The sequence below is a fragment of the Sapajus apella genome, unplaced genomic scaffold (genome assembly GCF_009761245.1).
Source record: "Sapajus apella isolate SASKATOON/1434 unplaced genomic scaffold, GSC_monkey_1.0 scaffold160, whole genome shotgun sequence".
In the NCBI taxonomy this organism is placed as follows: Eukaryota; Metazoa; Chordata; class Mammalia; order Primates; family Cebidae; genus Sapajus; species Sapajus apella.
Genome location: NW_022437100.1, coordinates 1539362 through 1554748, shown reverse-complemented (window position 1 = coordinate 1554748; position 15387 = coordinate 1539362). Strand labels below are relative to the sequence as shown.

The 15387-nt window shown below is 44.9% G+C and overlaps 1 protein-coding gene across 2 annotated transcripts in view; it reads right to left on the bottom strand.

The window, feature by feature from the left end:
- EIF3L (eukaryotic translation initiation factor 3 subunit L) overlaps positions 1-15387 on the bottom strand; it is a 33969-nt gene that overhangs the window by 3708 nt on the left and 14874 nt on the right. For both annotated transcript variants that reach the window (XM_032266763.1, XM_032266764.1), the window contains 4 exons: positions 12974-13145; positions 9065-9219; positions 7441-7611; positions 6027-6524 (listed from right to left, as the gene is read on the bottom strand). In XM_032266763.1, the coding sequence (XP_032122654.1) occupies positions 6027-6524; positions 7441-7611; positions 9065-9219; positions 12974-13145 (996 nt within the window). The remainder of the gene's footprint in view (positions 1-6026; positions 6525-7440; positions 7612-9064; positions 9220-12973; positions 13146-15387) is intronic.

Sequence of the window (15387 nt, the reverse complement as noted above, 5' to 3'; positions counted from 1 at the left end):
GCCTGGGTAACATGAGTGAAACTCCGTCTCAAAAAAAAAAAAAAAAATCCAAATGTCAACAAATGGATACAAAACGTAGTATACTCATACATGATATTATTCAGCTATAAAAGGAATGTACTGATACATGCTATAACATGAATGAAACTCGAAGACATGCTCAGTGAAAAAACCCAAACACAAAAGTCCGTATGTTACATGATTCCATTTATCTGAAATGTCAAATTGAAAGGAGATCAAAAGCAGATTAAGTGGTTTGCCAGGGGATGGCAGAAAGACAGAACTGGGGAACTGCTAGTTGACGCCTAATGGGAGGGGAGTTTCTTTTTGTGGGGACAGAAATGTTCTGGAATTAGTAGAGTTGGTTGCAAAACACTGTGAACATACTCACTGCAACCTCCGCCTCCTAGCTTCAAGCACTTCTCCTGCCTCAGCTTCCCAAGTAGCTGAGATTACAGTTCAATGGTATGATCCAGGCTCACTGCAACCTCAGCCTCCTGGGTTCAAGCGATTTTTGTGCTTCAGTCTCCCAAAGTAGCTGGGATTACAGGTGTGCACCACTGAACTGTTCACTCATTCATTCAATTTATTTACTGAGACAGGGTCTCACTCTGCCACCCAGGCTGGAGTATAGTTGTGTGATCTTGGCTCACTGTAGCCTCTGCCTCCCAGGCTAAAGCGATTCTCGTGTCTCAGCCTCCCAAGTAGCTGGAATTACACTCAGCTAGTTTGTGTATTTTTAGTACAGGTGGGGTTTTAGCATGTTAGCCAGGCTGGTCTTGAACTCCAGGTCTCAAGTGATCCACTAGCCTTGGCCATCCAAAGTGCTGGGATTATAGGTGTGAAGCATCACACCTGGTGAACTGCGCACTTTAAAATGGTGATGTTTACATCATGCAAATTATATGTCCAAATTATAGTGGTTTTTTTTTTTTGGGGGGGGGGGCGGTGGGCGGATACAGTCACACTCTGTCGCCCAGGCTGGAGTGCAGTGGCACGATCTTGGCTCACTGCAGCTTCTGCTTTCTGGGTTCAAGCGATTCTCGTGCCTCAGCCTCCTAAGTAGCTGGGATTACAGGCACACACCACCATGCCCAGCTAATTTCTTTTTCGTATTTTTAGTAGAGACAGGGGTTCACCATGTTGGACAGGCAGGTCTCGAACTCCTGACCTCTAGTTATCCACCCGCCTTGGCCTCTCAAAGTGCTGGGATTATAGGCGTGAGCCAAGCCTCCCAGCCCAAAACTGTGTATTTTTCAAAACCGCTCAAAAAGTGCTATTTCCAACAATACGTTTAGACCAAAACGCTTTCTCTCTCTCTCTCTCTCTCTTTTTTTTTTTTTTTTTGAGACGGAGTTTTGCTCTTGTTACCCAGACTGGAGTGCAATGGCGCGATCTCGGCTCACCACAACCTCCGCCTCCTGGGTTCAGGCAATTCTCCTGCCTCAACCTCCTGAGTAGCTGGGATTACAGGCATGCGCCCCCATGCCCAGATAACGTTTTGTATTTTTAGTAGAGACGGGGTTTCACCGTGTTGATCAGGATGGTCTCGATCTCTTGACCTCGTGATCCACCTGCCTCGGCCTCCCAAAGTGCTGGGATTACAGGCTTGAGCCACCGCGCCCGGCTAGCTTTTTCTCTTTTTAAAAAAAAATCGAGACAGGGTCTAGCTATGATGCCTAGGCTGGTCTTGAACTCCTGGGCTCAAGCAACTCTCCTGCCTTGTCCTTCCAAAGTGTTGGGATTACAGATACAAGCCACAATACCTGGCCCAAACTGCTTTCAAAAACAACTAAAAATTCAAGATATTAGAAAAAAGAATTCCTTACAGCATCAAAAAGCTGACAAAATAGTAGCCGAACATTTTTTGGGGAAAAGAAAAACATTCCCAGCAAAGCACAGAAGCTCCCCTCTACCCTATGGACATTTGTTCATCTTAGAAAACTTGGGCTGAGGGTATAGAAAAGGGCAGTCTAACAGAAGATCCTCCTTATCATGCTGGGACCCCAAAGGACTTCATCCTCAAGCTCAATGCAAGCCAGAAGTGACATGCCATCCCTTTCCTCTCCACGCAAAGGCTGCCTAGTGGGAAGGGGGTATAAAAGAGACCCAGCCAGAGAAATTAGAAACACAAGGTGACTCTTCTGATAATCTGCAGCTGGGGCTGTCCCCTGGGTGGTCCAGGGGACCTCAGGCTATGAACTCAGCTCCTGGTGGTCCCAGACAATACTATCCTCAAGTAACTTGAAGAGGTTCAAAAGCAAATCCTCTCTAGAGGAATAAATGTTCAATATAGGCCTCAAGGAATGCCAACAGTTTTCCCTTTTTTTTTTTTTTTTTTTTTTTTTTTTTTAAAAAAAGACGGGGTTTCACCATGTTGGTCAGGCTGGTCTTGAACTCCCGACCTCAGGTGATCTGCCCGCCTTGGCCTCCAAAGTGCTTGGATTACAGGCATGAGCCACCACGCCCGGCCCAGTTTTTCAAGAACAATGAGCCACAACCGAGCATATAAGGAAACATCACACCATAAGTAAAAAAGATACAGGAAGTAAAAAACAGACATGGCTAGAGATGTTAATGGGCAAGATGATCAATAGAAAGAAATTACCCAGAACACAGAAGATAGATGGAATGTGTGGAAGAAGGGTGTTAGAGACACAGAGGGCGGGTGTGGTGGCTCACACCTGTAATTCAAGACGTTCAAGACCAGCCTGAGCAACACAGTAAGCCTCCAAAAACAAAACAAGCAAGATTGTCTCTACAAAAAAAAAAAAAAAAAAATTAAAAGGCTGCGGTGAACTATGACTGGTCCACTGCACTCTACCCTGGGTGACAGAGTAAGAACCTCTTTTTTCTTTTTTTTCAGACTGTCATTTAGTAATGGCCTATGGAAAGAGCCTCTTTAAAAAAAAGAAAGACATGGACAACAGATTGAGGTTTAACATACATTAAGTCCTTATCAGGGTTCCAAACATGCCTGAGCAGAACGTTTTCTTCACTCATGAGTCTACATACTTGGAGAAACAAAAAGGGAGGTGATATCTCACAGAAAACAATATTCTAGGCTAAGACCAAAACGATTCTTTTAAAAACCTCCTCAGTGCCTGTAATCCCAGCTAACTGGGAGGTTGAGGCAGGAGGATCACTTAAACCCAGGAGGTGGGAGCTGCAGTGAGCCAAGATCCCACCACTGCACCCCAGCCGGGGCGACCCAGTGAGACCCTGTCTCTAAATAAATAAAAACAAAAACTCATCAGGACTTAAAATGTCCAGCTTGAACTTAAAAACCACCAGTGGAAACTAACACCGTTCTTCAAGCCACCACTCCCTCCTGAGAGGAAGCCACTGCTATGTTGCTCGTGTACCCTTCCGGAAAGAACCTGATGCATATACAGGCATATATAAATGTATTACTAGACACTCTGTAAAACCTTGCTTGTATTTTTTGAAATAGACAAACCATCCAAATGTCAATCAACAGGAGAATGGATAAACTACAGTACAATAACAACAGCAGATGCCAGACTGTCACAGAATAAACATGAAGGCATCACTGCTACACACAGTAACCATGAATGGTGACTCACTCAATTATAACATCAGACAAAAGAAGCCAGACATAAAGAGTACGTACTGTGTAATTCCGTTATATAAAGTTCACAAACAGGAAGCACTAACCCAAGGTGTTAGACATCAGGACAGGACAGGACAGGAGAGGCGCAGTGGCTCTTGCCTGTAATCCCAGTGCTTTGGGAGGCCAAGGTAGGAGGATCGCTTGAAACTAGCCTGGCCAACAAAATGAGACCCTGTATCTATAAAATATAAACTTAAAATTGGCTGGAACAGTGGTGCTCAAGACCAGACTGGGCAACATAGCAAAACCCCATATCTACTAAAAATATGAAAAAATTAGCCAGTCGTGTTGATATGCGCCTGTAATCCCAGCTACCTGGGAAGCTGAGGTGGGAGAATCACCTGAAAACAAAAAGGGAGGTGGTATTTCACATACACATACAAATATTCTAGGCTAAGTCTAAAAAACTCACATAAGAAAATGATTCTTTTAAAAACCTCATCAGTGCCTGTAGTTCCAGCTAGCTGGGAGGCTAAGGCAGGAGGAGATCGCTTAAACCCAAGAGGGTTTGAGCAGCCTTGAACTCCCAGGCTCAACCTGATACTGTATTTTCTGTACCTTTTGTTTAGATCCGCCAATAAGTTGAGGCTGCAGTGAACCGAGATCGAAACACTGCATCACAGCCTGGGCAACCAGAGTCAGACCTTGTCTTAAAGGCCGGGCGCAGTAGCTGACGCCTGTGATCCTAACACTTTGGGAGGCCTAGGCAGGTGGATCACGAGGTCAAAAGATCGAGACCGTCCTGGTCAACATGGTGAAACCCCGTCTCTACTAAAAATACAAAACATTAGCTGGGCATGGTGGCGCGTGCCTGTAATCCCAGCTACTCAGGAGGCTGAGGCAGGAGAATTGCCTGAACCCAGGAGGCGGAGGTTGCGGTGAGCTGAGATCGCGCCATTGCACTCCAGCCTGGGTAACAAGAGCGAAACTCCGTCTCAAAAAAAATAAATAAATAAAAATAAAAAAAAGAGAGAAGAAGAAGAAGAAAAAAGAAAGAAGCAGCAGGAGGAAGAAGGATAAAGAAGAAAGAAGAAAAAAGAAAGAAGAAGGAGAACAAAAAAAATAAAAAAAAAAATAAAAAAAAAAAAGAAAAAAACTTGGTGCTGTGGCAGTATGGCGAATGAGGGTTATGTGAGGTGTGATTGCTGCTAACTACAAATTAAAAAATGAAAAAGACACCAGGACAATGGCTTCCCACTTGTAAAGTACTCCAACAGTCTACAAAGCACCATCCCCCTTTCTCCAACCTCATGTACACAGCCTCCTTCTTCAGGCCACTCGGGAATACTGCAGCTGTCCCTTAAACTTACTGAGCTCACTCCTCTTCAGGGCCTTTGCTCTAACTGTCCCTCTGCCTGGAAGGCTCTTCCCCTAGATATTTAGTGAGCTTTTTTTTTTTGGAGATGGAGTCTTGCTCTGTTGCCAGGCTAGAATGCAGTGGCAGTATCTCGGCTCACCACAATCTCTGCCTCCCAGGTTCAAGTAATTCTCCTGCCTCAGCCTCTCCAGTAGCTGGGACTACAGGTGTGTGCCATTCTACCCAGCTAACTTTTGTATTTTTAGTAGAGACAGGGTTTCAACATGTTGGCCAGGATGGTCTTGATCTCTTGACCTCATGATCTGCCCACCTCAGCCTCCCAAAGTGCTGGGATTACAGGCATCAGCCACTGTATCCGGCCTTTGGTGAGCTATTAAGAACTCTTTCCACCAGTTGGATGGCTTTAAGTCAGGAGTTTGAGACTAGCCTGGCCAGCATGGCAAAATCCCATCTCTACTAAAAATAGAAAGCCAGGCATGGTGGCAGACGCTTATAATCCCAGCTACTCAGGAGGCTGAGGCAGGAGAATCACTTCAACCTGGGAGGTAGAGGTTATAGTGAGCCGAGATCACACCACAGCACTCTAGCCTGGGCAGCAGAGCAAAACTCTGCAAAACAAAACAAAAACACAAAACAAAACAAAAAAAAACCCCAAGAAACAGAACTCCCTCACTTCCTTGAAGTCTTAGCTTAAACTTCACTTTCTCTACATATTTTTGCTTAATTATAACATCTACTGTTTATCTTTTTTTTTTTTTTTTTTAAATAGAGACAAGCTCTTACTATCTTGCCCTGGCTGGTCTCAAGCGCCTGGGCTTAAGTGATCCTCCAGGTGCAAGGGCTCAAGTGATCCTCCCGCCTAGGCCTCCCCTAAAGTACTAGTTATTACAGGCATGAGCCACTGCACCTGGCCAATCTTCCACATTTTTTTTTTTTTTTTTAAATAGTAGAATGGCAACACCACAGGGGCAGGAATCTTTGACTTTATTCCCCAATGTATTTCACGTGCCCAGAATAGTGAATGAAAGATAGTGAACACTTAATACGAGATGCAAATCAAGGGGACAGGCATACCTTATCAATGTAGAAGTCAACCTCTGAAGCTGACTGAAATTCACCATCCAGGGCTGAGATACCGCTGGTCCACACCAGGTTCTTCATCTTGTGTTTGAATACAAGAAGCTGGATCCGGAACTCCTGCTCTGTGAGATCCAGGAAGCCAGCCAGCTTGGCCACAGGCATGGTGGTATAGAGCTTGAGGAAGCTGCGGATGGTTGAAAGCTGGGCCTGCTGCTGTACTTCATCAGCGAACACCTTCAGCTGCTGCAGGAAGGGCTCTTTGTGGTAGTTGGGGTGCACATTATCGTAGTTGGGCACTACTGGCGACAGAAACTTGGGGCAGGAGTAACTGAAAAGTTCTTCATAGACCTGTGGGTCACCTTTCTGCATGCGCAGCATCTTGTCTCCGTATTTCTCCCGCAGTTGGAGGTGAATGCTCTCGTCGATACGCATGGGGTACATGGTGAGGGCAATGGCCAGCAGCGCGTGCATCTGCTCATTCTGCTTGTTAATCTGGGAGTGGAGAATGGTACTGGGTCAAGAGAGATGGACTTCCTGAGGTCCCCAATGCCAATGTGGCCTCACCAGCCTCTGCACAGATCTTTGATTTACTCAGCTGTCTCATATCAGCCACTAAACTTCCCCAACAGCTCTTCCAGTCCTACCTCTAGATCTACTGAACTTCCATCCTAGCTCCAAATCCTCCTTAGCCATCTTCTGGATTCCTTACTGGTACCTCTTAGTCTCTCCAGTTTGCCCCACACATCAGTAGCAGGTCAATCCTTTTACACCAGTTAGGATCAAGTTACCCAAAATGTTTGATGTAACCTTGACATGTGCATGTGCCACACAACAACGTTTTAGTCAACCACGGGCCAAGGGCCACATATAGGGAGGTGATCCTACGAGATGATAATACCGTATTTTTATTGTATCTTTTGTTTACATACACAGATACCACAAATACATACACAGATACCACAAGTCCCAGCTACTCAGAAGGCTGAGGCTGGATAATCACTTGAACCCAGGAGATGGAGGTTGCAGTGAGCTGAGATCACGCCACTGTGCTCCAGCCTGGGCAACAGAAAGATAATTCGTCTCAAAAATATATGTATCACTTTGGAAAAAAAAAAAAAAAAAGAAAAATTATCTGGTGTGGTTGTGTGCGGCTGTAGCCCCAGCTACTTGGAGGGCTGACGTGGGAGGATCACCTGATCCCAGGAGATATGGGCTGAAGTGAGCTGTGACTGCGCCGCTGCGGGAGATCTATTGGTAGGCACAATCGTCTAGGTGCTCTACAGCCTTGAACTCCTGGCTTAATTAAACTTGAAGTATTTAGGATGGTCTTTACCAAGAATGGTTGGCATAGATGCCAAGGAGTCAGCTGAGTAGAAAGGCCACTAGTGGCAGGAAGTGTCCCCCTTACCATCTCATACTTATATGTGGTCCTCTGGAACATACTCTTGGTCCTCTGGATGTAGAGGAGGATGTTGGCAAAGACCCGGATGGCATCCTGGTAGCGACGCATCATTAAATATGCAAATCCAACGTAATAGTACGTGGTGACCTGGCACTCTGGAACACGGGAATACATACTCTGCAGAAGGAGATGGAACAAACATCCATGAATGCCAATTCATCTTGGATAGAACCAGAGGTAGAAACACCAAGAGTTTTCCCTGCAGAGAACCTGAACTACCCAGAGGAAGCTCTGGAGTCCCAGAGTTTGAGAATGGATCTTCCTATTCACAAATTAAGTTGTATGTTTTGAGGAATCCATTTTCTTAGCTGTAACAAGAAGGTTCTGGATCAGGAATCCATAAAATCTCTTTGAGCTCTAAAATGCTATACATCTCAGTTTTGTTATTTTTCCTTGCTTTTTCAATTAAGTCCTATAAAGGAATGGACAGGTAAGACAGAAACACATACATGCACATGAGCCAAACACCAAATACTAACTATCTGTAATATTGTTCTGTGGCTAGGAAGAATACAACAGCTAATCAATGAACATACTATCTTAGAATTAAATCTTTTCTTAATTTTTTTTTTGAGGAGTCTTGCTTTATCACCTAGGCTGCAGTGCAATGGAGCAATCTCAGCTCACTGCAACCTCTGCCTCCTGGGTTCAAGTGATTCTCTTGCCTCAGCCTCCTGAGTAGCTGGGATCACAGGTGCCCGCCACCAAGCCCAGCTAGTTTTTTTTTGTATTTTTAGTAGAGACAGAGTTTCGCCATGTTGGCTAGGCTGGTCTCGAGCTCCTGACCTCAAGTAATCCACCTGCCTCGCCTCCCAAAGTGCTGGGATTAAGGGCGTGAGAAGCCACACCCAGTCTTCCTAATTTGAAGATTAGCAAAATGTCAAGAGTAAAAAGCTGCCATTATCATTCCATTTTGCAAACAGAATAAAAAAACTGTCATCAACTACCAAAATCGTCCAGGTACAGTTTTTTACCACAGTCGTTTGCCCAGTTGTAGTCTCAATTTTTTCTTTTTTATTTTTGAGACAAAGTCTTACTCTGTCGCCCAGGCTGGAGTGCAGTAGCACGATCTCAGCTCACTGCAACCTCCACCTTCCGAGTTTAAGTGATTCTCCTGCCTCAGCCTCCAGAGTCGCTGAGATTACAGGTGCCCGCCACCATGCCCAGCTAATTTTTTGTATTTTTAGTAGAGACGGGGTTTCACCATGTTTGACAGGCTGGGCTCAAATACCTGACCTCATGATTCGCCTGCCTCAGCCTCCCAAAGTGCTGGGATTACAGGTGAGAGCCACTGTACCCGGCCTAATTTTTGCATTTTTTAGTAGTGACGGAATTTCACCATGTTGGACAGGCTGATCTCCAGCTCCTGACCTTGTGATCTGCCCGCCTTGGCCTCCCAAAGTGTTGGGATTACAGGCATGAGCCACCATGCCCAGCTTAGTCTCAACTTTCAATGGCCTGAGGGAAGAGTCCTCTCCTCTCCTAGAAATTTGTCCTAAGAGATCAGAGTGGTTCTCTAGAAATAGATATTCTGGCTCTGACAAGAGGGGCCGGAGGCAATAAGCATTACCTTTTTGTTCAGTTCGATGTTCTCCAGCACCTTGATGGCCTGGTAGTAATCTCCTAACAGGGAGTGCAGGCGGAGAAGCCCCACCAGGCTGAAGTAACCAAGCATCTTGTAGAGGGAGTGCCGCCCATACTCCCCAGCCACACTCTCAGGATCACCTGAAAGAGACAGGACACCGTGAATACTCTGGTAGGAGGAAGGTAAAGGAAGGCAGACCTGACCTATGAATGTTACTCAGCAGACATCTCACCTGCTGCCAGCCTTGGGAATAACTTCAAAGGAATACCAAGAAACGGCAAAACCAACCTTCTGCTAATCTTAAATTTACCAATAGTTGCCTTCAGGGGGGAAGTTCATTTTGCTTTGTATTTTTTTGGTCCCAGCACATGAGAAGGCCCCCCCTCATCAGTAACATATACCCACCAAGACCTCTCCCTTCAGGAGTACACAAGGGAAAAGCTATTTTCCTAACAACACTAAGATGCCATTTGCCCTTCCCACTGAGCTGACACTTGCATGCTGCAAATACTATGCTGGGTAAAATTACTTTCAACTTAAGCATCAATCAGACAGTGACACCAAATTGTACCGGTAGTCATTATATTGTTCCTTGCTATGCACTGGCACTAAAAGAACTAGTCCTTAGCCAGGCATGGTGGCTTTCACCTGTATTCCCAGCTACTTGGGACGCTGAGGTGGGAGGATGTACTTGAGCCCAGGTACCGTATCTGAATAACCAGAGTTTGTATTTTTTGGAGACAGAGAGCTATAAAAGTGCTACTGCATTCTGGCCTGGGTGACAGAGAGAGACCCTGTTCAAAAAAAAAGAGAGAGAAAAAGAAAAAAAATCCTTTTTTCATGGAGTACCATTTTTACTTGAAAGAACAACTGACACATAGCTGAGCACAGCCCACACCTGTCATCCCAGCACTCTGGGAAGTCGGGGCTGGTGGATCACGAGGTCAGGAGTTTGAGACCAGCCTGGCCAACATGGTGAAGCCCCGTCTCTACTGAAAATACACAAATTAGCTGGGTGTGGTGGCGCACGCCGATAGTCCCAGCTACTGAAGAGGATGAGGCAGGAGAATCGCTCGAACCCGGGAAGCAGAGGTTGCAGTGAGCAGAATTTGTGCCACTGCACCACTCAAACCTGACCAAGACTCCATCTCAAAAAAAAAAAAAGACAACTGATACCAACTCTGGTTATTCCGATATGGGTTTCTGGCAGACATTTTCACAAAAATCAAAAATGAAGTAAACTTGTCACACCTCAATGAAAAGAACTGACGGTGTTTCCTAACAATAAAAAATTCAAAGGTTGGGCACAGTGGCTCACACCTATAATCCCATGAGTTCGAGATCGGCCTGGGAAACAAAGTGAGAATTTGTTTCTACTAAAAAAAAAAAAAAAAAAAAAAAAAAAAAAATCAGCCAGGTATGGTAGTGCACACCTGTGGTCCATACTTCAGCCTGGATGACAGAATAAGACCTCATCTAAAAATAAATAAAAATTCAAGCTTTTAAGCAAAAATGGAATTTTGTAAAACTCTTATCTGCCACTACAAGCTCTATAGCTCATGAATAAATGTTCAGCTGATATCAGTGGCAAAAGTAACAAATGTGACTTTTTAAAAAGATGCAATAAAATGTGTCAACATTTGGAAGATCTTTGTAACTCAGTGATCCAATATTTTTTTTTTTTTAAATCACACATGGTCAGGCCTGGTGGCTCACACCTGTAATCCCAGCACTTTGGGAGGTTGTGGCAGGCAGACCACTTGAGCACAGGAGTTCGAGACCAGCCTGGCCAACATGTGAAACCTTGTCTCTACAAAAAACATAAAAATCAGCCGGGCGTGATGATGCATGCCTGTAATCCCAGCTACCTGGGAGGATGAGGCAGTGACACCAAATTGTCAAGAATCACTTGAGCCCAGGAGATGGAGGTTGCAGTGAGCTGAGATCATGCCACTGCACTCTGCCTGGATGAAAGAGCAGACTCTGTCTCAGAGGGAAAAAAAAAACTCACACATGGATGACATGGATGTAAGAAACTCGTTCAAATTACAGGAGTAATCTATAATGTTAATATAACAAAGGAAAGCCGGGCAGGGTGGCTCACACCTATAATCCCAGTACTTTGGGAAGCAGAGGGGACAGATCACAAGGTCAAGAGAAGGAGACCATACTGAACCGACATGGTGAAACCCTGTCTCTGCTGAAAAAATACAAAAATTAGCTAGGAGTGGTGGCGTGTGCCTGTATTCCCAGTTACTCGGGAGGCTGAGGCAGGAGAATCACTTAAACCCAGGAGGTGGAGATTGCAGTGAGTGGAGATCGTGCCACTGCACTCCAGCCTGGTGACAGAGTGAGACTCCATCTCAAATATATATACATATATGTATATATAACAAAGGAAAAGTTCACTAACACGGTTTCAGATTCCTCACTGCACCTAATCCGTATGAAACTGCCACTGGTTATTTCAAAGTAGTACAGGGTGAGTATTCTTCTATAAATGCGTGTGACCAGAAGCCTTTTGGATTTTGCATTTTTTAATACCTGCATATGCCTACTGAGATATCTTTTTTTTTTTTTTTTTTTTTGAGACAGAGTCTCGCTCTGTCACCCAGGCTGGAGTGCAGTGGTGCGATCGGCTCCCTGCAACCTCCGCCTCCTGGGTTCAAGCTATTCTCCTGCCTCAGCCTCCCAAGTAGCTGGGATTACGGACACCCACCACCACACCCAGCTAATTTTTTGTTTTTTAGTAAAGATGGGGTTTCACCATGTTGGCCAGGCTGGTCTTGAACTCCTGTCCTCAGGTGATCTGCCTGCCTCAGCCTCCAAAGTGTTGGGATTACAGGCGTGAGCTGCAGTGTCTGGCCCAGATTTTCTTTCTGTGCTTCAAATCAAAGTGCACACTGCAACAGATTGAATGCAGAAGCAGACATGAGAGGCCAGGTATTTTTCATGAAGCGAGACACAGAGAGATCTATAAAAATGTCTCTCTTTACTGAAAAAAAAATTTTTTTGAGACAGAGTCTTGGTGTTGTCCTGGGTTGGAGTGCAATGGTGCAATCTTGGCTCACTGCAACCTCCACCTCCCAGGTTCCAGCAATTCTTCCTCAGCCTCCCAAGCAGCTGGAATTATAGGCACGAGCCACCACACCTGGCTAATTTTTCTATTTTTTAGTAGAGACAGCGTTTTGCCACGTTGGCCAGGCTGGTCTTGAACTCCTGACCTTGTGATCCGCCTTCCTCAGACTCCCAAAGTCCTGATATTACAGGCGTGGGCCAGCATGACTGGCTGAAAAAAAATTTTTTTTTTTTTTTTTGAGATGGAGTCTTGTTCTGTTGCCAGGCTAGAGTGCAGTGGCACGATCTCTGCTCACTGCAACCTCCACCTCCCCGGTTTCAAGCGATTCTCCTGCCTCAGCCTCCTGAGTAGCTGGGATTACAAGCATATGCCGCCACGCCTGGCTAATTTTTGTATTTTTAGTAGAGACGGCGGGGTTTTACCATGTTGGCCAGGACGGCCCCCAGTTTTTTTTTATTTTTTAAATAAAGATACATTTTGGGGTTCTCCATATTTTAACAGAGTAAAATGGGCTCTGACACCAACACGTGTGAAAAGTGCTTATCTAAACAAAAGCGCTGGAGACACAGTAGCAGTGTTTACAAATGCAAATCTCAATGTGCTGGTTCAGTTTGTTGGCCAACAGACTCCCAAGCCCCACAGCCCCCAGCATGAATACTCTGCTACTGTTCGTACTCAAGCACCTACGAAGAGTCAACAGCCCGCTGCCTAAGACATGGTGACTCATCTGCTCTACTTGCAGTATCTATTCCTTTGGAACAGATGGCAAGGAGCTGGAAATTCATAGGTTGCGGCTGTCGGCCTGCTGTACTCACCTCCGCTTGTGTATACCTCCAACTGTCGGTTGATGTTGGATTTGTCTACTAGGGAATGAAGGACGTTGAGGACACTGTGAACATTCCAGATTTTGGGATTGGAACGAAGGAAGTCAATCTCCTCCTCTGACTTCTTGGCAGTCTTGCAGCGGTACTGACTGAATGACTGAAACTGTGAGGTAGAAAGGAAACATGCAGTAGTGGCATGAGCCCAAAGTGATCGTCCATGCGCACAATGCTGAAAATGAGGCAATGCTCTGGCTACGGACAGGATGAGGTGAGGTGAGACAACCACTTCTCATTCTAAACAGAAGTTGCTAATTTTATGATAGAAAAACAAGCTGGGCACGGTGGCTCATGCCTGTAATCCCAGCACTTTGGGAGGCTGAGGTGGGTAGATCACCTCAGGTCGGGAGTTCGAGACCAGCATGACCAACATAGAGAAACCCTGTCTTTACTAAAAATACAAAAAATTAGCTGGGCATGGTGGCGCATGCCTGTAATCCCAACTACTCAGGAGGCTGAGGCAGGAGGATTGCTTGAACCCAAGAGGTGGAGGTTGCAGTGAGCCAAGATTGTGCCACTGTACTCCAGACTGGACAACAAGAGCAAAACTCCATCTCAAAAAAAGAAAAGAAAAAAAAACAAAAAATATGCCAGGGGTGGTGGCTCATGAGGTCAAGAGATTGAGACCATCCTGGCCAACATGGTGAAACCCCATCTCTACTAAAAATACAAAAATTAGCTGGGCATGGTGGTGCTTGCCTGTAGTCCCAGCTACTCAGGAGGCTGAGGCAGGAGAATCACTTGAACCCAGGAGTTGGAGGCTGCAGTGACCCAAGATCGCATTATTGCGCTCAGGCCTGGTGACAAGAGCAAGACTCCATCTCAAAAAAAAATTAAAAAATAAAAATAAAATAAAAAGCAAGTATCCTTCAATCAACAATTCTACTTCTAGGTAGTGATTCCTAAAAATATGCCTATGTATATAACACATATATGGATATTCATTGATTCACTGCCTGTCATTGTGGAAACTGACAAATAAAATGTTCATCATTGAAGGCATTGTACATCCACATCATGCATACTGCAGCAAAAGAACAAGGCACGTCTATGAAAACATGGTTTAAGTGTTAACAAGTCACAGCAAATGGCACAATAGAGCATGTAACCATTTTCGAAATGATCTCTCTTTATACAGTCACGTTTACGTAAATACCTGAGAAACATAAGATGCCTTTCCTTGCAGACAGTAATTGACACCTCTGCAAACACAAGGAAGGCAGGCATTTTCACTTTATCTGTAGTTTGAACAACAACAAAAAAAGAGTGGCAAGGAAGAGCCACTTACCCCATGCGGCAGCTACCTGGCCAGGAGGAAACACACCAGGCGCTCACTGACCCTCACTGGATTGTCTTTGTTAGAAACAGAAAGCACCATAAGCCCCTTAACGAGAACACTGGCTAAGCCGAGGGAATTAGGATTATCTTAAGAGGGATGGAAGAAAATCAGCACAAATGATCCTTCTTCACTTGCTCTAAGTCAAAAGGACTGCTATTCATCTAGAAGTATTCCAAATAAGAGGATGATACAAGCCAAGGAGCCAGAGGACAAACAAGGCCAGTGCAGTTTGTAGCTTTTGCTTTGAAAGGCATGGAGTTCCATTAACATCTTTATTAAGACACCAATTTACCCTGAAATAACCAGTTAGATTATAGACAGAGCACAAAAGGGGAAAGGATTATATTTTGTCAAATATTTTATGTTTTATAGTCTCTATTTCTCAAACTCTGGCCTGAAGCAATTCTCCTGCCGTGGCCCCCCAAAATGCTGGGATTATAGTTGTGGGCAACCTTGTAGTCTGTATTTTTAAATAGGACTGGGCTAACTAAGATGGAAAAGAATAATGACATTGAACATCATCACAGTGAACAGGCAACATGTATTAATTATTCCATGACAGGTACTATGCTAAGCACTTTATATGTAATATCTTATAATGGTCGCAGCAATCCCTATTTTAGAGATAAAAAAACAATGCACAGCATGGTTAAGTAACATGCCCCCAATAGAACATGTTACCATTGTAAAAATGGGCCAGTAGGCCAGGTGCGGTGGCTCACGCCATTAATCCCAGCACTTTGGGAGGCCAAGGCAGGTGGATCACCTGAGGTCAGGAGCTCAAGACCAACCTGGCCAACAGGGAGAAACGCTGTTTCTACTAAAAATACAAAAATAAGCCACAGGTGGTGGTGAGTATCTGTAATCCCAGCTACTGGGGAGGCTGAGGCAGGAGAATCGCTTGAACCTGGGAGGCAGACGTCGCAGTGAGCCAAGATTATGCCACTGCACTCCAGCATGGGCAACAGAGTAAGACTGGGTCTCAAAAAAAAAGAAAAAAAAAAAAAAA